A 27608-nucleotide genomic window follows, 5' to 3' on the forward strand; every position below is an offset into this window, starting at 1 on the left:
AAACCCACTCCAATCCGATTCTCCAAATCCACCAGGCTGTACACACTTGTATTATGAAAAATATTACAGGGTGGACTTTCCAGTTTTCATGTTGCAAGTAAGAAAATAAATAAATAAAAATACAAAAAGTGTCCATTTTAAGGTAGAAATAAATAAATAATATTATTAGTATAAAATATTTGTAGGGTATGAATAGTTTATATAAATGGTTTATAGAGAGGAAGGGTTCTTCTTCCCCAACAAGATGGCTGCACCTTCAATCTCAAACATGTTCATTTCCTTCAACAAACCGCACCAACTTACCTTCCCATTAGGGCACTCCAAATTCCAAACACCTTTCAGACGAACCCAGAACTCAATAAAACTAGCCACAGGTGAGAAGTCCTCAACTTCCACCGTGAGAGAGCAAGAGCATGAGGAAGCAACAACGCTTCACACGCACACAAGCAACTACAAACCCAAGCTAGAGGACCACCTGGAACGCCTCCCCGAAGCCTGGCGCCAAATCCAAGGTGAGAGCGACTGGGCCGGGCTTCTGGAGCCCATGGACCCTCTCTTGCGGATGGAAACCATCCGCTACGGCGACATGGCCCAGGCCTGCTACGACGCCTTCGACTTCGACCCCTTCTCCAAGTACTGCGGCAGCTGCAGGTTCACGCCCCGCAACTTCTTCTCCTCCCTCGAAATGCCCCTCGTCGGCTACACCGTCACGCGCTACCTCTACGCAACGGCCAACATCAACCTCCCCAACTTCTTCAAGCACTCGCGCTGGTCCAAGATGTGGAGCAAGAACGCCAATTGGGCGGGGTACGTCGCCGTTTCTGACCACGCCATGACCACCCGTCTCGGCCGACGCGACATCACCATCGCCTGGCGCGGCACCGTCACCTGCCTCGAGTGGGTGGCGGACCTCATGGACTTCCTCAAACCAATCTCGTCAAACGGGATCCCGTGTCCCGATCAGACGGTGAAGGTAGAATCAGGGTTTCTAGAACTTTACACAGATAAAGAAGAGAGTTGCAGTTACTGCAAGTTCTCCGCGCGGGAACAGGTTTTGACGGAGGTGAAGAGATTGCTGGAGATTTATAGAGACGAGGAAGTGAGCATCACAATCACTGGGCATAGTTTGGGGAGTGCGTTGGCGATTTTGAGCGCCTATGACATTGCGGAGACGGGAGCGAATACTATGAGGGATGGTAGGGGTGTGGGGGTTACGGTGATGTCGTTTTCCGGGCCGCGGGTGGGGAACGTGAGGTTTAAGGAGAGGTTGGAGAGGCTGGGGGTGAAGGTGTTGAGGGTGGTGAACAAGCATGACGTGGTGCCCAAGGCTCCCGGATTGTTTTTTAACGAGCAGTTGCCGGCGGCGGTGATGAAGGTGGCGGAGGGGCTGCCGTGGAGCTACTCGCACGTTGGGGTGGAGCTGGCGCTGGACCACAAGAAATCGCCGTTCCTGAACCCCAATGGTGATGCAGTATGCGCCCATAACTTGGAAGCTCTTCTGCATCTTCTCGACGGGTCAGTTTCAACTTTCAACTACTTTCATTTCTTTTGACCTTCTCTCCACTGCATGCATTTACGTGTATCTAAATGTTATTTTTTTAAATCAACTAACTATAATTATTAAACTCTGTAGTGCATTAGTTGAATGCAATTTTTAATTATCCAATTAAAATCCATATATAAATTTTTTTTAAACCATAAAGTCAAACTACAAAGTATTGTATTAGTTTCAATTTCACATTACGCTTAAATAAAATAAAATAAAATCGTGCAATATATATATGTTTTTTAATGATATATTATCGAAAGGAAAAGAGAGAGAAAAAAAGTTGTGTTGTCAGTTGAACATAGAATGGTATATAGTTGGCAATGGGACGAAATGAAAAGTGAAGAAAGGTAGATGAGAGATCAGCTGTTTAATCATGTTCGTCTCCGTTAAATCTAGGTCAAAATTTATTGTTATGATGCAGGTTAGGGAAGAATTTCAACATCACAAACTAAATTTTTAAAGTTCCTGTTTGCGTCGGCTCATGCATTGTTGTTGTAGATCAAAATGTGAGGATTTATGTAGTTTGTTTTCAATGAATTAAAAAAGAATTGTAAGAATAGAAGAGAGATCAGCTTTCATTTATTAAAGCGTGATATTTAAGAGGAAAAATAATAAATATAATTTTTAATATATATTTTTTTTATTTTGAAATATAACCTTTTCATATTTATTTATTTTTCTTTAAAATTGATTTTTATTGTAATAGTGATATAAATATATAATGCTGATAAAAAAAATATAAATATATAATGCTGATAAAAAAATATAAATATATAATATTTTTAAAGAAAATGAAAAACACATTTTGTAAAGAAGAATAAATAACATAATATATTAGTTGCAAGTTAGTTGCTATTAGGTGAGATAGTAATAGATTGTAGTGTGCATTGATTATTTTAACATGCAATAACTCATCACGATAAGAGCAACCTAATATATAATGGTAGAGACACTTATTAAAATAGTGATTTGGTGGAGGGAAAGGGATAGATTGGTATTGTAAGGATTCAATATTTGAATTAATCAGTGAAGCATCGTCCTCAACATTTTTTTGTCTTCATAGATATGTACAGTGGTAATAAAATAGATGGAAGATAAGAATCATAAATTAGTAAGTAAATAGTGGCATTGGCACGTCAAGAGTTTTTCCCAGTCAATATAATTTGTTGCCATTGGTGTTTATATTACTAGTTATAGTTGTTTGGTCAAACCTAAGAAACCACGTATTCTTACAGCCATAAAAATATTAGAAAAAATGATGTTGAGCAGAAGTGTTTTTGAAGAATTGAAAAGATAATTAAAGATGATGATGATGATGATGAATTTGCAGATACCATGGAAAGGGTGAAAGGTTCGTGCTAGCGAGTGGAAGAGATCCTGCTCTGGTGAACAAGGGATGTGACTTCTTGAAAGACCATCACATGATTCCACCAAACTGGAGACAAGATGCGAACAAGGGTATGATCAGAAGCAATGGACGGTGGATGCAGCCTGAACGACCAAAGCTTCAGGTTCACCCTCAAGATATGCATCACCATCTCACCCAACTCGGTCTCACTTCATCTCATACCTGAACATTATTAATGCTTCCAACAACATTCTGCTATGTGCCTGCATCATCATTAACAATTAATCTGCATAAAATTATCATTGTAAAACTGTAACTCAGCTTATTGCTATGTAAGTAAATATAAGTATTAAATAATAGTTTATATTTTTAAATTATTTATATATGAATTAAATTTCATATGAAAAAAATATAATTGAAATGTGTTATACATTATTTAATCATTCTAAATATATAAACATATATAAGATAATTAATTATTACATAATAAAGTATTATATAAACATATACAAAATAATTAAATATGACATAATAAATTATTATTATAATTTAATTTAATTTAATATATAAATTCAAAAAATTTAAACTATAGGTGTGTAATTACTTGGAAAAAAAGTTTGTAGTTACATACCAATATATCTTAAAATTAAAAATAATCATTTATAGTTTTTTCCTATTACTTGGCATGGGAATTGTGTCGAATACTAAATCATATACTTTAACTTGGTCAGATGCAAGAAGGATTATGAAGAAAATATTTCTCTCATTAGCTTTGTAAAACATTTGCTAAGGAATAATTAGTTGCTAAATTAAAATATTATTATCTGGACTTTATAATGGATTGGCGACAAAATATTTCTCTGACGACTTAACTACAAAATTGCCATCAAATGAATAACTCTAGTTAAATTAAATTCTAGAATTTAGAGATGAATTTGCAAGGAAATAAAAGTTTTACTGTGTATGTCATGCCTCTAGCAAATTCATCGCTAATGTGAGAAATGAAAATGTTATTTAGTTATGATTTACACTTGAACAACTTAAGATTATGTTTACTTATTTCATGTTATGATTGGATGTTTTTAATATCGTGTTTAAATATTTTTAATATATTTTGTTTAGGTGATTTAAGACTGAAAAAAATTAGTTTTGTAAAGGTAAAAATAATTTTTTTAGAATGTGATACCATGTCTAAACATAAAATATGGTTGTTGATAAATAAAATATGGCCAAAATGGATAGAAAAACTGTTAATACATAAATTAATATTTAAATAATGATCCAGAAATTAATAAAATAATCACGTGTTAAATCTGATCTCATAAAGGTTGAATTACAACATTGTTATGTGGTGATGGAGTTTGACAATGATCAAAGATTATTGCACTCATAATTATTTTAGTGTGAGGATGATTAATGCTGTTGACGAAGGGTGACAACCTCCTGAAACTAGAGAGGTTCCAGAGGTTGCAGAGGAAGAAGAAGTGCAGTGTTTGAGGAAGTAGTTGAGAGGCACCTATATCTAATAACGATGATCATGAAGATTTAGACAATGATAGAGGAAAAACATCATACCCATATAGAGATTGCAAATATAGAGATGAAAAACGTCATGTAAATTAGAAAAGAGAATTATTATTCATGCTGATCATTGTTTTTTGTCTCAATTCCCACTTACAGAAAGACTTTTAAAATGAAACTCTCTAACGGAATTTTCTCTTATTTTTGTACGTGAAGGGACTGGCAAAGGAAAAATGATTTAAATTACAAAATGGAAAAAAATGGCAACGAAAATTTCACTCTCCTTTTGCGGGGTCGATTCAATATTGGATGTACTATGCTGAAAACTCAGTTGCTGAAGATCGTCCTGAATTTCTTCCAACAATTTGACAATCACGATAATTTCAGTGACAACCAGCCTGGTTAAGAATCAGATCAAAGACAACTAACCCTGTCAGTTACTGAAATCACATCATTTCGTAATTTTTTTGTCCACGTGTGATATGGCACCACTGCACAAACAAAATACTAATATCTACTGACATTAAAATAGTGAAGTCCTAACTCACCATTAAAAAAAATTAACTCAGTACGTGCCTACGAAAAATATGTATTCTTTTAAGAAACAGAAATTCATTGATACCTTGAGTCACCGACTGGTTTTTCTTAAGTATAACAATTAAGCAGAGCACAATTGTTAAACTCCTGCTGCAGCTTTTACGTCAGAACCCGACTTTCCCTGGTATTAAACAGAACAACCATTACTCATACGGCAAGTTTATTATAGAAATTTACAAAACTAGCAATTCGAAATTGTTAGAAGAGCACGCATCATCAATGTTGAAAATTACAGACTTTAAAAGCCCAAATGAATGTCATATTGCCAGACCTAGGAGGGGAATACAACAGCCAGACTTTGGATTCGATAGTCAGTCGTGCATGGAAAAAACAGGGCAGCCCCAGCTATGTTTTATTGTTATTTTTCATAAATGTACTGTCCTTCAATTCTAAAGATCAAAGTATGGTTGATGTATTATTCATTACCACTTAAATCACTTAAGTATTCATTTTGTTGACCAAAATGCATGACCTTCTGGACAAGAAATCAATGAAACACAAGCTGAGAATCTTCTACTTACCTCAGATGATTGACTCTTTCTAATCTTCCTAGTAGGAGTCCTCATGGTAACAAATTCCTCAGCTGCACTTGGGTGAACGCCTACAGTGGCATCAAACTCAGCCTTGGTCAAGCCCGCTTTAATAGCAATTGCAAACCCCTGGGCATCAAGCAAATGCATATCAAGTGAATTGAAATTTCACGTATAACAAAGCAATACAGAGCAGCTGTAGCAACAAAGACCTGTATAATTTCAGGAGCATCTTCTCCACACATATGCAAACCCACAACTTGATTTGTTTTTGCAGAGACTAATAACTTCATAAACGCCCGGTCTGGAAGCCCAGAGAGAGTAGCTTTCAGCGGCCTAAAATTTGCAGTGAAGATGTCAATATCTCCATATTGCTGTACAGCCTGGAAAATCACAAAAAAAATCATAAAACATTAATCTGCACAACTGATTAAAATATGCACAAGGCCTTTTGCATGTATGAGAATCAGACACCACATAATTCTCTCACCTGTTCTTCAGTGAGACCAACTTGTCCAATTGGTGGTTGAGAAAATACAGCGGAAGGAACAGCTCTAGATAAAGAGGAAAGAAACAGAATCAGTTGGGAAGGTATGAATTTACTAAAACACCAGCAGTGTAAAAGCTACCAAGATTAGCTTCCGATATTATGTGCGCATTCAGGAATGAGTGATTCTTTACATTATGGAAACGGAAAGCTAGAGCATAATGTATGCACTAGTAAATTACTGAAGAGAGGATTTACTAGCAAGACAGTGTTTGGCATTTTTCTTTTTAACAGTTTCTCTATTATTAACTATTGGGTGAAATTCTATTTGGTTGGGTCCCAACAAATAGAAAGTATGCTAAGGAACGAAAATTTCAAACTGTTTGAAATACAATAAAGATTTTCGTTTCTTCACCTTTGCTGAACTACTCAAGCTCTATCCTCAATATTTACAAATAAGTTAACGGAATTCAAAGTAGTTTGACCTTTTAACAAATGGTTTCATTAATTCCATCAGAAATGTAATTCAGATACATTGTCAATTACTTCTTTTATAATCAAAGATTTATGAACAAGCTTTAAAACAAATAAAAATATTTCAAAATTGTAATGTGCAAGATTGGCAGAATAGATACCCATGATTCAATAGTAGGATTTTCTATAATGACATTCTCTGTGAACAGTCCCAGACCAGCTATATATATGAAGGCTATATATGAATTTCTTGCAATTCTAACACTGGTTTCTTAAAATATATCAGCAAATCTTGAAGATTCAAAATAGTAGAATATGGAGTCTTTTAGCACGTGTTGAAGGTTAATAATTACACTATATAACTGGCTAAATTGACATCTCAAAGAAATGTTTTCTGAAGTCCAGCGGGCAGGATATTTCATTGTGTTTTTAACATTAAAAAGTAAGCAGTTAAAATGATTATCCCAGGATTGAATAGCAATAAATGGACAGATTATATTTAATAGGTATGAAGCAATAGTAATAATACAAAAAGTCAAGCTATGTTTTATACAAACTTTATAAGCAATCGATATTGTCACAGGACTACTTTTACACACTATTCAGTTTTTTTACCAATTATTATCAATGATATTTTGTTTAAAAAATCCATCTGAGCTCCAGCATATTGCAAATAAATACCTAAAAACATGATGCATAATGTATATAATACCTATAATCAGGTTTTGTTGGGTTATCCTGAAACAGTGTTTTCACCAATGCCCCTCCCTCCATCAAAGCAACTGGGGTCAGATTTATTCTGTTTGTAACATCTCCAACTGCCCAAATTGAAGGAACTGATGTTTGAGAGTATTCATCAACCTGGGGCGAAGAGTGAGACCAGATTTAGGAAGTATAAGTAAGACCAAAATCATATGAATATACACTAAATAGAACAAATGATAAAGCTTAAATTACCTCTATTGCTCCATCTTTAGCTAGTTTCACACCAGCAGTCTCCAGCCCTAAGTTCTGCAGTGAAATTGCAGTTGATAAATATATTCACTATGCTTTTGTCTCTTTCTGTTCAATGTATAGAAATAAGATGTTTGCAAAGTAAAAAATTTAAATATTAAATTTGAAACATGTAACGTAACCCTTAAGAAAACAGGGCCAACTAAGGAGCAAGGGCAAATAAACCGGAGTTCAGAAGTTCCCAACCTTTAATAAAGACAGAAACTAGCATGCAGCAATTATTCAAAGAAAATTAAGCACATAACTTGGGGAAAATATTGGCACATAATAGACTAAAACAATAGTTAAAAAAAACTACTTCTATTGATCTATTCAATAATGTTAAGTTGTTAACATGATTTTCAAATTGAAAGTCAATATTGGCAAGGTCCATCAAATTCCTCACCTCTAAATCATTTTCTAATCTAAAATATATTGGCACATATTTGGATTTCAAACAGGTAGCTACAGAAAAGTAAAACTATATAATTGAAAATAATACCTTAGTATTAGGTCTTCGTCCAGTAGCAAACATAATATGTGAGAAACCGTCCACTGTACCTTTGTTGGTTTTTAAAGAGAATGTACCATCAGCTGACTTTGTGATAGCTTGGGGAGACTCCTCGTTATGGAATTCAATACCTCTCAGAGACATTTGTTCTGTAATAAAATCTCTTATCTGCGGACATAGTTTGCAATTTGAATGAGATAGTTTATTAAGCAGTAACAATTCTCCAATTATATCATTCATGATTGCATACCTCTTCGTCAAATCCCCTCAGAACCTTCTTTTGCCGTATAAAGACATGAACCTCGCTTTGCAAACCATTAAAGATACCAGCAAACTCCAAGGCAATGTAACCACCACCAACAATAGCTATTTTCCCAGGTTTTGATGGTAAATCAAGGGCAATATCTGAATCTATTGCATATTCCTTCCCAGGAATATCAGGAATGAAGGGGCGACCTCCGACAGCAACTAAAATGTGTTTGGCTGAATATTGCTTCCCATTAACATCAACCGTGTGAGAATCTATAATCTGTGGGTTCCAAAAGCAATATCACCATAAAATATAAACAAAATCTTCATTTTTTGATTAATATCTAGAAAGCTATTAAGTACTTCAACAAAGCCATAGCATTATCCTACCTTTCCATGGCCTTCGATCAGCTTGACTCCAGCATTGTTCAAGATATTTTTGTAGATGCCAGTAAGACGCTGCAACTCAGCATTTTTATTAGCTATCAAACTACTCCAATCATGCTTGGGCTCACTGCCATATCTCCAGCCAAAACCATTACTTTCTTCAAATTCATGAGCAAATTTTGATGCATAAACCAGCAACTTCTTTGGCACGCATCCTCGTATTACACACCTACAAGGAGAAGACAAAGGAAACATAAAAAGAAGCATTTGAATTCTTTTACAAAGGAACTAAAACTGAATACAATCAATGAATACAGTGAGAAGGCCATAATACAGGGAAAATTGACTAAATAGCTAACTTGTAAACATTTATTCATATAAAAACCACCACAGGTTGAGTTCAAGGCTCAGTCATTATTACGCTATCATAAAGATAATAAGCCGGCTTTGATAATTTTTTCAACAAGCAATTGTAGAATAAAAATAAAATGAGGTAAGTTTCTCCAATTAGTTAAAACTAGCTATATGCAATACTTCAAATAAGCTTTTGAAGAAGTTAACGCATAGGACTTCTACAAATAAGATTATGTAAGCTAATATGAGAGTAGCTTAATACATTTATTTATTTTCCTTATTATATTATCTATACAAGTGATTGTTTTTATTAGGTTTAATTAATAATCTGTTCATCATAGTTACAAAAAAAATCTTTTAGTATCCATACTCAAAGTATCTTTTTTTAATACCTACACTTAGTATTTTAAATCCCTTGTAAAATTTGAGGACTAAAAGAGGTTAAAGTGATATATGAGCATTTAAATATTTGTATTACGTTGCATGAAAAAAGCCAAATAAATATCCAATAGTGTGACTTATCAAAAGAGCTTGGTTAGCCCGAAATCAACGAATTCCTATCCTCCACAACAAGAAACCCTAGTTTAACAAATCGAAATTGTGAAAACTGAGGGAAAACGAGAATCTCACGTTCCGCCGACTCCTCCGGTGGTTTCGGAAGAGACGGTTGAGAAAGGAAGCTCGCAGATGGCAACAGAAGCACCGTTATTGGCGGCAAAGCGAGCAGCTCGAACGCCACCACTGCCGGCTCCGATGGTGAAGAGGTCGAAGTCGTAGTGGGTGGCGACAGCATCGGCTCCGTTTTGGGATTGGGCGCGCACGGTGAAGGTGCAGCGGCGCGTGGAGATTGAGATTAGGGATTTGGAAAGAGAGCGAGGGAGAAAGGAAGAGCGAGAAAATGGAATCGTCTTGGTGAAGAAGAGCGTATTCCGAGAGAGCGTATTCAGAGAGAGCGATGGCGAGAAAGAGAACGACGTTGCCATTGCTTTGTATTTCTGTTTTTTTCACTTCTTCTCTGTCTATGCAATTTTACTTCTCCCAGTATTACTTTATACTCTTCTTCTCACTTTTTAAATACAAAACCCTAAATAATATTCAATAAATAATATTATAATTATATGCCAATTAAATAAATTCATTATTCAAATATTTGTTTATCACAAAACTAAAGAAATAAGAAGGTGCAGTTCTCTTCCAAAAAAAATGTCATATTTAAAATACTATCATATTTGATTTTATAAGCTGCAAGAATTATTTTCAATAACTTTAAAATTAAAAAAATAAAATCAAAATTTTCATATTTATAAGGATTAATAAGTTAATTAAATTTCTATTTTATTAATTTATTCAAACCTATCTATTGATATTAACTTAGATTCTAACTCCTACAGAAAGAAAAACTGAGATTATAATAATGTTAATATAGGGTGTGAAATTATAATTATTTTTAATATATTATTATAAGTTCACATGGATTAAGGTACTGCTCAATAAATAAATCGGTGTGTGTGAATTATTTTAAATTTTGTAAGATGAGCCCAATCTTTACATATAAAAAAAATCTTTATGTAAATATATTGAATGTGTATTAATAACTAACTTATCTTTAAATATTTAAAGGTGTCTGATTAATTTTAAAACTAATGTACAATTTCACCTCATTTTTAAATATATTTTCTTTAAGTGATTAAAAATCATAGACATAAAAAATAATTTCTTTTTCTATTAGACTGAATTAAAATAACAATAAATGATACAGTTAAACCGAGAGTTGTAGAAACTAAAGGTTAATTTATTTAATATTTCCTGTTTATTTATTTTTAATCACAATTCTTTTAGTTTATATGTTACTTTATTTTCTACTTTTATACATTTACAAAAGAATGTTGTCACTATTTTTAGAAATCTCCAAAAACATGAAACAGATTAAAAATGATGTGATTATTTTTAATTAAAAATAAAATAAAAACAAGTCCTTAATAAAGTAAAGGGTCCTAGATATTTAAAAGTATTTATTACATATTAATTAATGTAATTAGTCTATACAAAATATTTGAAATAGGAAAACACATTTTAATGTACTAATTAGTCATCAGTTAAATAAATATAGGAAATTGAATGAAATCCAATTTAAAAAGGTAAATAATTACTATACAGTCAAAGACAACAACAAAATTAAAAGTTTAGTGTGCATAATAACATACACCAACCAAAAATAAATTCACACCCTAAGGTGCAACACCTATAAATAACTTTGTAAAAATGATAATTATTTTTGTTATAGTTATGAAAACAAAAAAATTATTATTAAATTTATAAAAAAAATATGCTCGTAATAATAGAGTTTAAATAGAATCAGTCACTCCTCAAAAAATTCATGCTTCCACATGTTTAGGCAAAAGGCAATTCATATGTTTGTTAAAGATCCAATAATTAATGCTAAATATAGAATTAGATGCAACTGTAGTAACAGGAATGTTCAACAAATCTCCAATATTAAAGTAAGATTTGAAAAGTGTTCACTGATATTCTTCTACGCCTTTAACGCATTCATTTGCTCAACAAAAAATCAAAAATCAAAGTTGATTTATTTAAATATCTTTCTAGTTTTATTAACTGTTTTTTTAATTTCTATTATGATGTAATAAGTTAAAAACATATATAATGCACAGGTGCAATAAAAACTAAAAAATTAATTGAAGTAGATTAAAGAAAGCAACTTATATTTTAAAAAAATTTATGATTTAGAAGTAGATGAGGATGAAGATTGTCTATGCTTACGCTTTTGAATATTTGTTGATGTTGTCAAACCTTTGCTAGAGTATTACTTGATTTCTTTTTCCCTTTGAACTTCCAAGTAAGTGAATCATTTTTTTCATAGCAAAAATCTCAATGTTTCTAACTTCATCCTTAGATCTAAAATTGCACTCATACAAGCACAACACTATATTCAACCCAATATTTTTCAAATTTGATTATCATCAATTTAGTCATATTCTTAATTAGTTTGTCCTCATTTTTTACATCTCCCATCAACAAACATTGAATTCTCCAATTTGTAAAAAATACAAGTTGGAAGTATGAAAAACTTGTGGTAGAAATCAAGGTAGTGATGTTATAAAATGGTAACAAGAACCTACAATTTTTGTCAAACTCTCTCTTACCCTTTATCTGAAGAACAATGTTTATAAGATTTATCAACAAAGTACAAGTTTTAAAGAATATGTTGATATTTAAGAGCACTTTTAAGCATCAAGTAAGTTGAATTTCATCTTATAAAGACATCAACACACAATCCACGTGATGCATAAATATCCCTAAACCTTTCAAGTCATAATATGAATCTTCACCAAATGCAAACAAAAAATACCAAATTAAATACAAGTACAAGACAATCCATTATTGCACTATCCAGATCATAATATAATAATTTATTAGATTAAATGCGTAAAAAAAGTCTTATTAAGAACCATAAATTTCAAATCATAAAATATGAAATTTCTCCATAAAAAATAAAATAAATTATGACAAGAACATGGTGAGGCGACTTGAGTGTGAAATTAAAGAGCGAGACAGAGATACAAGTAATGTATCATTATGTTATGAATTGTGAATCATATCATGAATATGAATTGTAAGATTCATAAACAAAAAAATGTAACATATACTTAAATATATAATATATATATATATAACCATGCAAAAATACAATTAATAACAAAACAACCTCTTATTTAAACCTAAGTGTGGTACGTACATGAATTTACCACACAATTTTAGCAACACAACCTAAAAAAAACAATGTGGTTGCCGCATAAGATTCCTATAACTAACACTGTAACAAAATTTTACTTTCACTCTTCTCGCTCCTCCACACCTCCCGTGCCTCCGATGGCTCCCACACCTCCTGCATTGCTCGTTGTCCTACTGTCTCGTTCCTCCCACAATTCGCTTCTCCGTCATTTGCTCTTGCCATTGGCGTCATCGCCATTCGCTTATCTCATTGCTTGATTCTTTATGTGTCGCAACTCCTTTTGGTTCTCACTGCATTTGGGTCATTAGAGGAGAAGAGAGGAATCATCGTTGGAGGAGAAGCAAATTCATGGTTAAAAAAGTTAGGATTTTTACCAGAGGTAAAACCCAAAACAAAATGCAACATGATTAAAGGCCTGATTCAGAATCGATTCACAATCCTACAATTTTTTGAACGATTCACACTTGTATCGTGCAATACAGGAACAAAAATGATTGTTTACACGACTCATATCATTTTGTACATCGTGAATTGTATGATTCGTATCATTAATCGAACGATACTTACTACCATGAAATGAATTACTTGATCGAAAGTGGAAGGGCGAGGACAAATAGAAGAAAACTTTGTGGAAAATGATTTTATTTGAGAGACTCTTTTCAAAATGAAGTGAGTGAAAGAATAACAAAATGAAACAAAATATAAGAGGGTTAGGTTTTTCCCTATGGGTTATGCGAGTTAACCCGTCCCACCCTATCATTGCCCCACATGGACTGCAAATTATGTACGACGAACTTAAGTGAGCCAGCGAATTAATATACTCAACTGTCCTATGTCTTTTTCTAGCAGGTAGCCCGCACAATCGGTCTCGCATTGTCATTCCTAATAAAAATATTCTCTTTCTTAATAGTTATAAATTATATAATAATATAAATTATTATTATTATTATTAGCAAAAATAAGTTTCATATTTCACTTGTGTATTCATATTTTTTAATTTTAATAATACAATTTAAAAAATATATAATTATAATTTTAAAAATATATATATTAGTTATTTTAAGTGAAAAAAAATAAATTTTCATACTTGAAAAGAGTAAATGTGAAATTAGTATTTTATTAAATAAAAAAATTATGTTAAAAATATATAACCTTTGATCAAATTATCAAAAGAAAAATTGATAAAGAAAGTAGTTAAAAAAATGTATGTGATAAAATATGAAAGAGGAGAGAGAAAGATTATTAATATTGATAAAATAGTCATAAAGTAATAATAAATTGTGAAAAATATTCATTTGTATAAAACATACAGACTAAATTAAATGTTGGGTCCTTATTCTTATTTATAACTTTAAATTTTTTAAATTTAAAAACATATTTTCATCTTTTATATTTCTAAATTTATTTGAATTTGATTTTTAAAAATAGACATTTAGATTATATGGTAGTGAAGTTCACATAAAAATATAAATGTGCATTGTGATACAACTGTGTAGCACTTGAGAGAAGGGAATATTTGATATGAAAGGTAGTGTGTGAAGCTACCTCAAAGTTCCACTTTATTCCATTTCTAAGGCAAAATGCTTTGAAGTTTTCAACAAGAACAACGTTAACGTTTTTTATTTTTCTACTATTAAGAGTTTCTCCCTAAATAGTGGTTGTTGCAATGAAGTCTCAATCCTCACCCATGTTGAACTCTATTGATAATTTTTTTTTTGGTAGTGTATTAACTATGTAGCACATAAACAAATACAACACAAATATGAATACAGAAATACGTATAATTTAAAAAAATGTAGAATGTGAAGACACAGATCTATATATTACATAATTATGAATTATATAAATTGATAATAAATATTTATGTGCATAAGTATATTTTATATTTTTTTATAATAAATATTTATGTGCATAAGTATGTTTCATATTTTTTTTTGAAGCAGGAAGATGTTTTTCATGACTGGTTCAAAATAATTTGTTCTTTATTTTTATAATCATAATAAAAATTTATACAATAAATTTGAGTTTTTGAAAAATTATTATATTTATACTTTTTAAAATTGTGTTAAAACCGTGCTAGAATTTTCAGAAATACAACAAATATTTTTTGAATTAAACACTTTACCGATAAGTGTCTTACAAATATCGTACTAGTATAAACACTGATACGTGTGTCCAACAAAAACACAATGAATGATTAAAATACGTGTAGAACCAAGAAAAAAAAAGTAATGATTGAATTAATGAGTAAATTGTGTTTGTTGCTAATAGGCACATGACAAATTAGTTTATTAATCTGCATTAAAAGCTAGGAGAGTAGCGGCGCATAATGGTGGATCTTCAGCTTTTCCTGTAATTAATTAGAGGTGTTTCATGTCAAACTTCCATCATTGCTCTTACTTTAACTTTCTATTATATAATCAATCACATTAACTTTTTACTAATTACCATTTGCATAATCTGTGATATGGGAACTAAATACGAGAAAAAAAAAATTAATAGAATGAGAGAGAGAAGCCACCGCAATTTTTTGGTTTAAAGTTGACAAAAGTGAAACTTCTAGAAATCATTGTAGTAAACCTTAATAAAAAAAATTCTCTAAATTATATTTTCTGAAAGAAAAGACTATATTTAATAATATTAGTCATTTGTTTCAACGTGTTTGAATTATTGATTAAGAAGAATTGATCACATGAGTTATTATAATTGTAATAATGATAGTGTATTACACGTGAATTGAGGAATATAACTTTAAAATTATGTTTTATATATCTCAATTAATCAACCAATATTTTTTCTTTCTGAAAAAAAGTTTACAAAAATATTTTAATGGTTCAGTAACTTTAATTTTTTTATTGTGTATTTTATTACTTTGTATAAATAATACAATTTTAATTATTAAGAAAATATCACTTTGTTATAAAAGACTTGTACATCCCTTCCTTCAATTTATGTTTTCTTATTTGTCAATTATCAAAGTATCATCATGCATCTTATCCCATATTTGTATATGAATAATTTTTCATTTAACTTGATTCACTTTCAAGTTTGAAAACTTGTTTTAGAATCTATTTCTAAAGCAAAATGGTTTGTTACTTTTATTATAATTGTACTTGTCTCACAACATATATTATGAAAAAGTAAATTTGAGATCTTTTAATTTAATTTTATTTTGTTCTATTAAAAGTCAATAGAAAAAAAATATCAAAAGAATTGAGTTTAGTAATGATTGTGAATATATGAATAAAAAATTATCCAAATTTTTGTCTTGTAATGATATTGTTTATGAATTAACATGTGTTAACACTTCACATTAAAAATAGTTGTAAAAAGTAAAAATCGTCATCTTTTAGAGGTAGTTAGAGTCCTCCCTTTTCATATTATTTGCTCCTAAAATTTATTGAAAAAAAATTGTATTAACGACCAGATACTTCATCAATAGACTACTCAGTCTATCTTAAATAATGTTAGTCTTATTGAGTCATTTCTATATTTTTCTCCTTCTAATTAATGTTAAATCTACCTTGTTGAGTTTTTTTTTATATATTTTATTTTGTTCAATTCCATAATCTTAATTGCGATGTATTATATCCTAAAGATCTTAAATGTGTATATATTGATTATTCTCAAATAAAAAGAGTATAAATATTATCATCCTAAAAGTCGTCGTGTATGTATCACCATGAATGTCACCTTTCATGAAATAGAAACTAGTCTTACGCTTTAGGGGGGAGAAAACACTTGAAGCGGAAGAGTTCTCCTTTTTGTCATTACCATATCTATCTTTAGAGGATGCTCAATATTTATGTGATGAAGTCACCACAAATGATATTGAACCAACCTATAGTAAGAAAGAAGAATAAGACAAATTATCTGGTAAAAAATATCAAAGATGACAATCCACTTTGACTCTAGAGAATAAGAGTTGTCTTACTTGGAGGTGAGGATTCCTAAAGGCAATAGTGAGGAGGTAAATATTACTAAGGATTTACCCATTGTATTGAGAAAGTAAAAAAAATCTTGTGTTAAATATCCTATTTCTCAATGTGTTTGCACTAACAATATTTCTAATAGACATCAAAGTTTTATTGTTATTGATGCCATAAAAATCCCTACCTTAATCCATTAAGCCAGGAAAAGTATACATTAAACTCAAGTTATGAGAGAGGAGATTAATGAATTAAAAAAAACTCAACATTAAATATTGTTGATAAACCAAGAGACAAAAAGTCAGTAGGATGCAAATGGATATTTATAATGAAACACATGGTAAGTGGGTCAATAGACAAGTATAAAGTTAGAATGGTTGCAAATGGATATATCCAAACTTATAAAATTGACTATGAGGAGACTTTTTCTCTTGTAGCACAAATAAATATAGTTCAAGTGGTACTTGCCTTTGCAACTCATTTTGGATGAAAATTATGTCAATTGAGTGTAAAAAATATTTTTCCTCATGGAGATTTAGAAGAAGTGTACATGGAATATTGAATGTTTCCTAAAGAAGACCTTATATGGTCTTAAACAATCTCGAAAAATATGGACCGAGAGATTTAAAAAAATAATTATTTTCTTATATATATGCAAAATTAAAGAGATCATACTTTATTTATAAAACATTTCTTTTATAAGTAAAATTACACTATTTTTGGACAATGTGGATGACATTATTGTTTAAGAGATAATGAAACTGAGAAAATGACAAAGAAAAATTGGTGGTCGAAATTGAAATGAAAAACCTAGGAAAACTTAAGTATTTTATTGGAATAGATGTTGTTTATTAAAAAAAGAGGATTTTCATCTTCCAAAGAAATAAACTGTGTACTTGATCTTCTTAAAAAACATGTAAGCTAGGATGTAGAACCTTAGGAGTTCTTATTAAACAGAATCATAAAATTCCAATTGAAGAGAGATCTCCTATAAAAAAAAACTCAATATAAAATATTAATAGGAAAATTTACTTATTTATAACATTGGAGACCAAATTTTTTTATGTAGCTATGTGGTAAGTCAGTTTATGCATGATTTAAGAGAAAAACTCATATTAAATTTAAACCCAAGAAAGAAGTTATTCTACAAGAAATAAGACATTTTTATCCTAGATATACATTGATGCAAACAATACAACGTTTTGTTACCGACATAAAATCTACACCTGATATTGTATTTTTCTTGAAGAAAAAAAGTCTGGTAACCTAGAAAAACAAAATAACAAAATATAGATATTTTTCTAGTGTAGAAGTTGAATTTCGAACCCTTGCTAAAGGTGTGAGAAGAGTATAAAAATCATATTTAATGACCTTAAAATAAAGATTAAGATCCATATACAATTGTATTATAATAACAAGTCAAACATAAGCATTACCTCCAAAATATTGAAATTGATAGACCGTATAGGATTTTAAATCACATACATTTTTACTAAAAAAGTTCTTCAGAACACATTCTAAAATTTTGTAAGCAAATTGATGATAATTGATATTAAACAACTTGAAGAAAGTGCTGTAAATAAAATATTATTAAAATAAAAAATTCATAATATCTCCATGGTAATTAGAAAAAAAAGTACCAAACTATGAATATGGTGGGCTAAATATTTAAATGCACTATTATCAAAATTGAATCTTTAGGCTGATAAAACCACTTTGGTAAAAAGATAAATAAAATGGGCCGATAAATACTTTCTTCAATTTAGTTAATGGATCAGATATGCTATTCAATGTTGCGAACACTAGATCAAACTATCATTGAACTGATTTGCAACCCCAAAGACCTACAAAATGAACGTAGATGTATAATTTTATTTGAAATTATTACGATCAACCGCTATGTGCACATCTTTTTTTCTTTTAAGTCACATAATTTTATCTTCCAAACCTGAGCCTTAGCGTAATCCCATAAGATCACAGACCTTAGCAATTGCAGTAGTCGAAAAAACATAAGCAATAGGTGTACTGATTGTGATTGGGAGGATCAATACAGAACACTTGCTTTTTGGTTAATTGGGTTTTGGAAAAAAATTAATTCAAAACATTGGTTCTAGCTTTTCTTATATTGATTCTTTAAGCACCACCATTGCTTCTTCCACTCGTCCACTTTACACTTAGACCGAGCGCTTCCTGTTATTTAGTGTTACGAATTGAACAGACAACAGAAAGAAGTAGGAGTGATGAAGATTGTGTTGGAGTTGAAAGAAAGAAGAAGAAATTAAGCACACAAGTTTGTTTTAACACAACAGAAGATGAGTGGAGTCTTCGCAATATCTATCTAAAGAGACAATCCAGACTCTTCATCCTCTTCAAGAGTAGAAGTGTAGACAAAGAAGAGAGCCCATATAAGACCAAAGACACCGAACAGGATCCAACCAAGAAGGTTGTTGCTAAGCCCAAAGGGAAGCCCGGTTCCTTCAGTGCTCAGTCTCTCATCCACCAAGGCCATGGCTGGGCTTGACATGACTGCAGCACAGGTAGCTGCCATCAAAGATGCTCCCATCCCCATGCTTGAGCTGCTTTCCTTCACACAAGGTTTTTCCTCCATGGAGCACCTCACTCTTCCCACCTTACCCATTGTTGGCAATCCTATATAAAACAATTTAATGCTTGAGAAAAGGATTGATTCATCAAACTATATTATTCTAAACCTAACAATCAATTAAAACATGTATCTTAAAATTCTCATCCAGGTAACCTAAACTCATTCCTCCTTTTCTTATTTACTGTCTTGTTGCATGGCATGTTGAAGAAATCAGGCATGAAAGAGCTTAAAGTCATTATTTACAATGGCAAATTAGGATGAGAAAAGACAAACCAAGAACAGGAGATGAGACCCCAAGAGGCCGCTTTTGCACAAGACATGCGCGGGTGATCGATGGGGTGGTTGTAGCAGCGGAGATGGTTGCCATTTTTTTTCAGTAACTATGAATGATTACAGAGTGTGGAAACTGAAAGGATAGAGTATACCAGCTTAGTACCTAACCTAACGTTAAAATTAATATCATCGATCCAAAGAGTGTCCTATGACCACAAAACATGGATAGATTCGTGGCCCCTTGTTAGATATCCTTATCTGCAGCAATCCAATAATTTCCAGCCATGTGTCAAATAATCGTTTTCATGATCGATATTCTCCTCACTTCATATAGGTTGATTTTTAGGAAGTTGGAGCAAAAATTTCCAGGAAAAATAATAATTATTATTAAATGTTCTTGTATGAAACAAGAAAAAATAATTATTTCACGTCTTTCAAATACATCTTCTTTCGTCTCTATAGAATTAATTGGAACCAAAGAGAATACCTAGCATTTTTCGGGCAGTGAGGGTAGTTCTATATTAACAAATAAGAAACTCAAGAAATCATAATGTCAATGGGATGTCTTTCAAGAATACTGATAAAAATCTAATTTTTACACACTGATTTTTCTACAACACATTTTTTTTCTGACAAAGTCTTGCTAATTAAACTCCTTATTTAATAAGAGAGAAAAAAAAAAGAACAGCAGCAATTATCATCCAATAACAACTAGTTATATTAATAAATTTGTTAATTTTGATAGGAATAACTTTAGAAATCATAAGAGCAAATCAGTTTTCTTTTACAGACTGAACATATTTATTGCAAATTAAATAATTCTCACACATTGTTTTATAAATATTAATCAATTTCAGATAATAATGAAAATATTTTTAAAATATATTAAAAATGTATAATTAACATTGCTCTCAGGAAAATTTCCCAAATGTACCTTCCAAAACTAGAGGGGTCGTCGATACACAGACACATGAAAAAGAAACAAAAAAAATCAGCATTTCAAGCAAATCACTCAATGTAAATACTAATAATAAGCTATCTCTTCCTCCATTGTGATTTCTGAGCCTTCCGAGTAATACCCTCGTGACCAATTTAACTTCTGATATTCCATAGCCACCAGAGAAAAGAGAATGAAAAACAGCTAGATTTTGGCCATTGGAAAGACTAAGAGGTCATTCCTATCCACTTTGCAAAACACAGCCGTCATCCCTGATTTGCAATTTTGTTCTTCTCAGTAAATAAATCAGCACCTAAGCGACGATGGAACTAACTGACTAAGATCCACATTTGTCTCCAAATTCACATTAAAATCTCTCATAACACAGAAGCAAGTATGAGCTGCTTCAACATGAATCACATCCAGGTCTTGTGACGCCCCACCAAATACACAACGAATAGCAAAGAATGTCGGCATAAATTAAGGGACACCAAAGATTTATATACACAACAACCAATTTTATCTGCAAGTACCTTCTGACTCTTCATCATGACTATAAATTTGCTAAGTTTCTAGAAAGAAGCGGAAAGAAATTTGGGGTGGTCAGAGATGTTGAAAACTTTAAAGAAGAATTGCAGAAATAATAACGTGAAGGTAGCTGGAAACGAACCATCGAGCATGTCAACAACAGAAGCCCACTCAAATCATGTAGAGGGAACTTCGAATTTTGAACTATGCCTGGAGATTGCATTGTTGCAAAAAATGGTTGTCAAAATTCAAATATTTGGTCCAAAAGCTTTTATATCTGCCCATGGCAATATCCAACCACGGCTTCCTAAGCCCATCATAGTGTATAACGGCAGCCCGCTCAATCTCATTTCGATCGACATCCGAACTATAACCAAGGCCAAGAATATGCCATTGTCTATTCAACAACTCTGTCTTGTTATAGAAAGTGAGCCAGCCTAAAGGTAGACTTCCAACGTTCCACAACCCCTGCAAACATTATCCCAGACAAATACATTAGACAATTATTTCAATATAATTTTATTTTTAAAACAAGACTGGGTGAAAGAAAAGAAAAGTTGCTCAAACAAATTAACATTTGTGCTCCATCTTAAACAGTAATTTCAATGATAAGACATATTCCCCAAAATATGATTCAACCACCAAAGAAAACGCCAAATTTAAATACACATCCAAAAATTCTATGTTGATATCAAATCTTTGCCTGATAATAGTCTCCGATTCAGGTAATTCATAATCAAAACTCAAACTACTTGGTTAAGGATGCTAAAATGCAAAATAGATAAATGCAAATGACAATCAATACAATTGAAGTTCAAGAACTTGGTTGCCAACCATTGTTCTTCAAATTGCCATTAACTCGTTAATGGCAAGAGTCTAACTGAAGATCGAATGAAATTTACATTATAGAAATTTGGTTGGGCTGTAAAATATTGAAGCGTACAAAATTAAATAAAGACATTTTTTAACCATACCATTTGCAAATAATTGTGATAGACAGCAGTTAAATTGTGTCTCCTCCACTGTTGCAAATCAAACAAGTTCATCCCAAATGCCCATGTGCAAGCATTGACATCAAACCTCTTTCCAATTAATGGATCTGAAAAGTTTAAGAACGTGTCAATCCTATGAAATGGGATTTTTCCTTCCTGACAAGTTCCAACTGCTCCAATCACGCTTCCCTTCATATCCATATTCCAGAGTGCACTGAGATCTTGTTGCACCACCACATCATGATCAAAGAGGACAATCTTATTTAGAGCAGGAAAAATGTCTGGAAGGTAGAAACGCAGGTAGTTCAATTCAGAGGTGTATCTTGGATCACTGGAGTTATTTTCCTGGAAGAAATTGTACTTGGACAACCATTCAATGTTGTCTATGCTCTGTATGTGGACTGTAGCTTTGCCAGGAGGATTTAACAAGAACCACATTGAGATTGCTGGTAAGTTGGGTGATTTGGTCAATACATGGAAAACAACTTTCCCCTGTTCCTGCAATTTGGAGTTCATTGTCAACCTTTCTTGCCACAATATATACACAATTAATGAGAACTGTTAAAATTTATATGTTTATGGAGTAATGAGAGAAGAGAAAATAAAGCAAATGATAACACTAAGTATATTGTTGATAATATATATAATTTGTTACAGTACCTTAAACTCATGCTCCTATTTATACCAATAAATTGGTCATGTACTTGTATTACTAGTACAAAACCAGCCCATTAACAAACTAAACGAAATAAGGAAATAAATTGTGAGGTTAAGTTAGGCTTAAAATTCCACTTTGATAAGATGGTATCAGAGTTTATCTAACCGAAATTTGTTGGGCTTATGTGTCACCAACTAGTGGGTTCCCATATAGTCCTACAGTCAAGATGTTCAGTCCTCGGCATGAGGGGATTTGTTGGAGATCAACATCGATCGGAGATAAGGTCAAATTATAGTATATAAGTTGGTGCAAATCTCACTTTATTAAGTCGGTTATGAGATTGAGTTAGACTTAAATTCCACTCTCTTAAGAAGATGATTAATTTGATTTTACAATATTTTTAAATACTTAGAAACTAATATAAAGATGAGTTAAGTAGCATACTTTTTACAATAATTTTCTCAGAAATTTCCACAATAAACTATCCATGCTGCAGCTAAATTATAATGAATCCACCATTTAACAAGATAAAGAGACAGGAATAGAAGATGCAGAGAGCCATCATTCTTCTAGAAAAAAACTTATAGGGGAGCTTTAGAAGGATTTCTTCTCTGCCTCTCATCATGTACGTACTTCAAGTTAGACACTTCAATACAGATGCTGAGAAATCTGACGAGGTAAAATGAGCAATGTTAAACACTTCAATACAGATGCTGAGAAATTCGATGAGGTAAAATGAGCTCCCACTAACTGGAAATGACTGTTTATGAGGGAGTGACTAACAATAATTTTCTTTTAGAAAACATATCAATCCAGCTAAACATGAAAGGTGAGGTAATGTGGAAAGAAGTTGAAGGGAGAATTTTATTTTCATAACATACTACATTGAGATAGATAGATCATAAATCATCTTAGGTATTTACTGACTTGGCTTCTTGATTCTGAAGTAAGATCTGTAGCATTGAAATCTGCAACTAGAATAACTATTTTAATTTTCAAGTAGTCAGGGTCAACTTGAAATTACAGTTAAGTATAAAATGTCATATAACTAACTCCCATGGTTAAGGGGAAGGATTATAAAGATAAATCAGGTTCTTACCACAAGTTCCTGTATTCACTCTCTCGAATGTGAAACAAGCATTTTCAAGAAATATGAAGGAGAGGGACATCAAGTCATCAAACACCAAAGCAACTGCTAACCACTAGGAACTTGTCTACTTGGGAATAGCGTGATAGCTAAACTTACTAGTATTAGTTAGTATTTCTTTTTCTTTTTCAGCAGTTACATTGGGAGTCACAACGAAAACACTAGCTCAAAAAATATTAGAGTATATCTGTGTTAAAAGAAAAGACAATAAAAGTTAATCCAAATAAAAGATAAGGTATTTATTTACCTTGGCAGATGAGATGGTAGAGTTAACAACTGCTGCACATGCCAGAACATTGTCAGAGAAGACAACATAATGATAAAGTTCTGGGCTATGAATATTATTTTCATTTGGAAGCTTTCTCTCCTCCTGCCTCAAGGCAAAGTACGCTGCAGTCAACTGCATAGAAAGACAGTGAATGCCTTTTGGGGCAGTCCTGGCAGCAAGATGTACAAGATATGTTGCTTGATGTCGCTGAGAACGGACTTGCTCTTCAACCTGACGCTTCATTGTATTGAGCTTTGCAGCCATATTAGAACAGTCTGGGAAAGCACGGTAGACTTTAGACAGTGAAGCCTCCATGTGTCTCATTTTCTGCAAAGCACTGTGAATTTCACTTGTTTTTAGATTGAAAAATATTGTCAATTTCTGTTAACAATTCATATCACATCAAATTTCTACACGGATTTCTTTCTACATAATTATGTTTGAACGCAAGATAAGTGGTCACTACTCACTAGTTTCTCACTTAATATAATTTGAAATTTTGAGAAATACTCGTGTTAGTCAATGAAAAATAAAAGGCTTCTTAATGTGATCTCTCCATTTCTAAGTCTCTTAAACTACTAATGTTTTGATTCTTGAAGAAAGCAAGTACGTTGTGATCCTTGTAGTCTCTAAGACTCAGTGATGTGGATGAGAGAACAAGCTTGAAGTAAACTGCCTATGGTATCAATCATAGCCGATCCTAAGCCCGGGTAAAGGATGAGTGTGTTAGGCTATTGATAAACAATGTAAAACCCATTAATATACGAAACATGGATCAAAGATAACTCATAACAGATTTGATTATTTGATCTTTAACAGAACCAGTGACACTGTGATCCATGTAACTGATCTCACCTATTGGAATAAGGCTTTTGTTGCTGTATTCAGTTCAAAAAAATAGCAATTAACAATTGTGGTTGTGGGACAAATTGAAGTGTCATACTTACTTTCTTCAAGGATCAAATCATTAGTAGTTTTGACTTGAAAGTTCTGTACTACTTAAAGCGTTAAACAGACTATTTTCTGAACTAAATGCAAGCATAGACTTACATGGAAAGTTTACCTCATTGACAGATCTGAATCCTGGGTGGCTTCACCAACTACTAATTCCATCTCTCTTGATAACCGCTCCAAATCTCTCAAGCGCAAATTGCTGCTTGGTGGTGCAATTTTCAAGTACGCTTTGGCTAAAATAAGTTGATCCTTAATCTCTTGAACCTTCTTAGTTGTTACTTCAATATTCTTTTCTAACTTTCTCTGTGAATCATGTATATTCCTACCTTGAGACGTGAAGGATAATTCATTCTGCTGAGTTCCCTGGTGTTGTCTTTCGTGTTTATTGAATCCTGAACTCGACAATGGTGCAAACTTCAGACAGTCCCACATAGTTGATCACTTACGTGGCAATATGTAAGCCCAAAATTAAATAATAAAACATAAACCTATATATACTACCAACCATTTATTTCCAAAGTGGCGCCTCTGTATCCCGCATTTCTAGATTCCTTAGAATCATGATTGTTTTCTGAATCGTAACCAATTGTTGAAACAAAATCTTTTTCCGTATAAACAACTTGATTTGGTTCTTCTAATTCTTCAGCATCTTCCTGAAACTCAAACAGACCGAAAATCAGAATTCTAATTTAAAAGTATTATATGTCAATTCACTCGGAAAAGAAAACAGGTATTATCGCAATGAGGAAAGTTCGTTATCAAATCTCTTACTACCTGTTCTACAGCATTTAACTTCAAAGTATCCGTCCTGTATGTCTGCAACAAAAAATAAAATAAAAAAAAGAGACAATTTAATTTAAATACAATTCCAAAGGTGTTTTTGGTATTGTTCTCAAATCAAAATTGAAGTTTGACCTCGAGAATGAAAACCTTTATTACACAAATAACAGATATAAAACTCTAGTTGTAGTTGGAAAAATACACCAACAGCACGTATCAAACTGCATCTAAGTTTATCCTAAAATAAATTCAAGTTACAAAGCGGAGCATAAAAGCTGGTATAGTTCAACTAGCTGCTTTGAAAAGAGAACAAAATGTTCCCCACTTAAAACAAACAAAACAAATCCGAAGTGTTACGATTATCCGCGACTGAATTCCGAGAAAGCGCGAGAAATTCCGTTGACTAGTCCACTCACCGACATCAGAATTTAAAATCCAGTACTAAAAAGCAAGCAAAACTACATTTCCTCCGGCTCAAACTCTTTCGTAGCAACCAAAAGCAAGAAGAACGATAAACATGTTTCAACAAAACAAACCAAATCAGGAGACTTACAGCGCGATATAAATCTTCGAGAAACTCTCTTCTTCCTGAAACGACGGTCATATAAAGGCGCAGAATCAATTGAAGGAGTCACAAGCAATGGCGAAAAGCAAAGCGACATTGCACAATTACAAGTAGCAAACAAGCACGTGATGAGAGAGAATTGAATTTACCGAGAAGAGTGAGAAGGTTGAGACGGTGAGAGACGAAGACGAGGGGAGCGACGACGGAGAGAGAGAGAAGAGAGAGGATGAGAATCCTCTGGCAGCGCCGGATTTTGCTCATTGATGAGAGTGTGGTTCTTCTGGATCCTTCTGGAGAAGTAGTTCACTACATTACATTACGTAGATTCAGATCTTGGAGAGGGTATGATACTTCCACCCGAAGGAACACGCACGTAGGGTTTCACTTACAGTTTGCGCTGATAGTTACTGTCAGCCAGATAGAGAAAAAAAGAATCAGAAGCTGAGCTTTGGCCGTGTTTATAGTTCCGACACGGCTGTGTCAACTACATGTGAGTGACAGAGAACGAGCCAAGTCAAGTAAAATTGACTGCGAAAATTATTTTATATATATGTATAAATTCTCAAATTATCATTTATGTTTTAGAGGTGTAAATTCATAATAATTTAGTTTTTAAAATAATTAATCTATTAATTTTTTAATTTTTAATGAGACTATTTTTAAAATATAATTTTAACTTTCTATGATCAATTTAACATTAAGTTATTTCGTAAAACAAGTTTATGCTATAACAAAATCTAATTGAAATATTTTTATACATTTACATATTAAATGATTATTTATTTCTGAAGGTATTACAATATTTTTATTTCTGTTTGAATATCTATATATAGAATAAAAAATATGTTTGTTTTATATTTAAAAAATAATAATTAATGTTTTTAATTATAATAAACGACGAAAACAAAATTGGATTCGTGTTATATATATATATATAAATATATATATATATATATATATATTTTAAATCCTTATATATGTAAAGTAATTATTGATTTTTGTTAGAAAATAAAAATTTATATCAATATATATTTTACTTGTAATAAAAAATATTTTTAAGGGTAACTTTTCTATGATAAAATATTTAAAATATTCATGGATTTAATCAGATTTTAAATCTTTTATGTTTTCCTTATTTTGAAAAGTTAAAATAAACATATAGAAATATTTAACATGTGTTTTTTTTTTAATCAAAGGGTATTAAACAAGTCAACTATA

General features: G+C 32.0%; 4 protein-coding genes across 6 annotated transcripts; 1 reads left to right on the top strand and 3 right to left on the bottom strand.

Moving 5' to 3' along the window:
• Positions 1-3274, top strand: LOC137829793 (phospholipase A1-Igamma1, chloroplastic). The gene is made up of 2 exons (XM_068636708.2): positions 1-1515; positions 2880-3274. Exons 1-2 carry the CDS (start codon positions 206-208, stop codon positions 3121-3123), a joined length of 1554 nt encoding a protein of 517 aa, XP_068492809.1. The 5' UTR covers positions 1-205; the 3' UTR covers positions 3124-3274.
• A 1238-nt stretch (positions 3275-4512) lies between these two features.
• GR (glutathione reductase) lies at positions 4513-10061 on the bottom strand. The gene is made up of 11 exons (XM_068636707.1): positions 9631-10061; positions 8650-8875; positions 8261-8539; positions 8002-8178; positions 7464-7517; positions 7219-7367; positions 6036-6099; positions 5758-5928; positions 5537-5674; positions 5041-5136; positions 4513-4816 (listed from the first exon to the last, which is right to left on the bottom strand). Exons 1-10 carry the CDS (start codon positions 9981-9983, stop codon positions 5095-5097), a joined length of 1653 nt encoding a protein of 550 aa, XP_068492808.1. The 5' UTR covers positions 9984-10061; the 3' UTR covers positions 4513-4816; positions 5041-5094.
• Positions 10062-18935: 8874 nt separating this feature from the next.
• LOC137829795 (photosystem II reaction center W protein, chloroplastic) lies at positions 18936-19712 on the bottom strand. The gene is made up of 2 exons (XM_068636710.2): positions 19562-19712; positions 18936-19332 (listed from the first exon to the last, which is right to left on the bottom strand). Exons 1-2 carry the CDS (start codon positions 19653-19655, stop codon positions 19022-19024), a joined length of 405 nt encoding a protein of 134 aa, XP_068492811.1. The 5' UTR covers positions 19656-19712; the 3' UTR covers positions 18936-19021.
• Positions 19713-20419: 707 nt separating this feature from the next.
• LOC137829794 (putative galacturonosyltransferase 5) lies at positions 20420-26929 on the bottom strand. 3 transcript variants are annotated; one of them, XR_016522887.1, is made up of 9 exons: positions 26540-26929; positions 26379-26413; positions 25820-25861; positions 25551-25698; positions 25155-25437; positions 24071-24428; positions 23121-23345; positions 22001-22516; positions 20420-21494 (listed from the first exon to the last, which is right to left on the bottom strand). XR_016522887.1 is itself a non-coding variant. In XM_068636709.2 (8 exons), exons 1-8 carry the CDS (start codon positions 26649-26651, stop codon positions 21231-21233), a joined length of 1758 nt encoding a protein of 585 aa, XP_068492810.1. In that variant the 5' UTR covers positions 26652-26922; the 3' UTR covers positions 20420-21230. The 3 variants fall into 3 exon arrangements, 2 of the variants coding, with proteins under 2 accessions (XP_068492810.1, XP_090160393.1); XM_068636709.2 differs by lacking the exon at positions 23121-23345 and having other exon boundaries at positions 26540-26922; XM_090304267.1 differs by lacking the exon at positions 23121-23345 and having other exon boundaries at positions 25142-25437; positions 26540-26850.
• Positions 26930-27608: the final 679 nt, after the last annotated feature.

This window comes from Phaseolus vulgaris, chromosome 7 (assembly GCF_051622355.1).
Source record: "Phaseolus vulgaris cultivar YP4 chromosome 7, ASM5162235v1, whole genome shotgun sequence".
Classification (NCBI taxonomy): domain Eukaryota; kingdom Viridiplantae; phylum Streptophyta; class Magnoliopsida; order Fabales; family Fabaceae; genus Phaseolus; species Phaseolus vulgaris.

Excerpts from the sequence above, each read along its gene's own strand:
- LOC137829793 (XM_068636708.2), top strand. The coding sequence starts at position 206 with ATGGTTTATAGAGAGGAAGGGTTCTTCTTCCCCAACAAGATGGCTGCA. Across the intron at positions 1,516-2,879 it reads CTTCTGCATCTTCTCGACGG|ATACCATGGAAAGGGTGAAA; the intron begins GTCAGTTTCAAC and ends ATGAATTTGCAG.
- LOC137829794 (XM_068636709.2), bottom strand. The coding sequence starts at position 26,651 with ATGAGCAAAATCCGGCGCTGCCAGAGGATTCTCATCCTCTCTCTTCTC. Across the intron at positions 26,414-26,539 it reads CAACCTTCTCACTCTTCTCG|GAAGAAGAGAGTTTCTCGAA; the intron begins GTAAATTCAATT and ends CCGTCGTTTCAG. Across the intron at positions 25,862-26,378 it reads TCGAAGATTTATATCGCGCT|ACATACAGGACGGATACTTT; the intron begins GTAAGTCTCCTG and ends TTTTTGTTGCAG.
- GR (XM_068636707.1), bottom strand. The coding sequence starts at position 9,983 with ATGGCAACGTCGTTCTCTTTCTCGCCATCGCTCTCTCTGAATACGCTC. Across the intron at positions 8,179-8,260 it reads TGAGGGGATTTGACGAAGAG|ATAAGAGATTTTATTACAGA; the intron begins GTATGCAATCAT and ends CTATGTCCGCAG. Across the intron at positions 7,368-7,463 it reads CTAAAGATGGAGCAATAGAG|GTTGATGAATACTCTCAAAC; the intron begins GTAATTTAAGCT and ends TCTTCGCCCCAG.
- LOC137829795 (XM_068636710.2), bottom strand. The coding sequence starts at position 19,655 with ATGGCAACCATCTCCGCTGCTACAACCACCCCATCGATCACCCGCGCA. Across the intron at positions 19,333-19,561 it reads GGTCTCATCTCCTGTTCTTG|GATTGCCAACAATGGGTAAG; the intron begins GTTTGTCTTTTC and ends TGTTTTATATAG.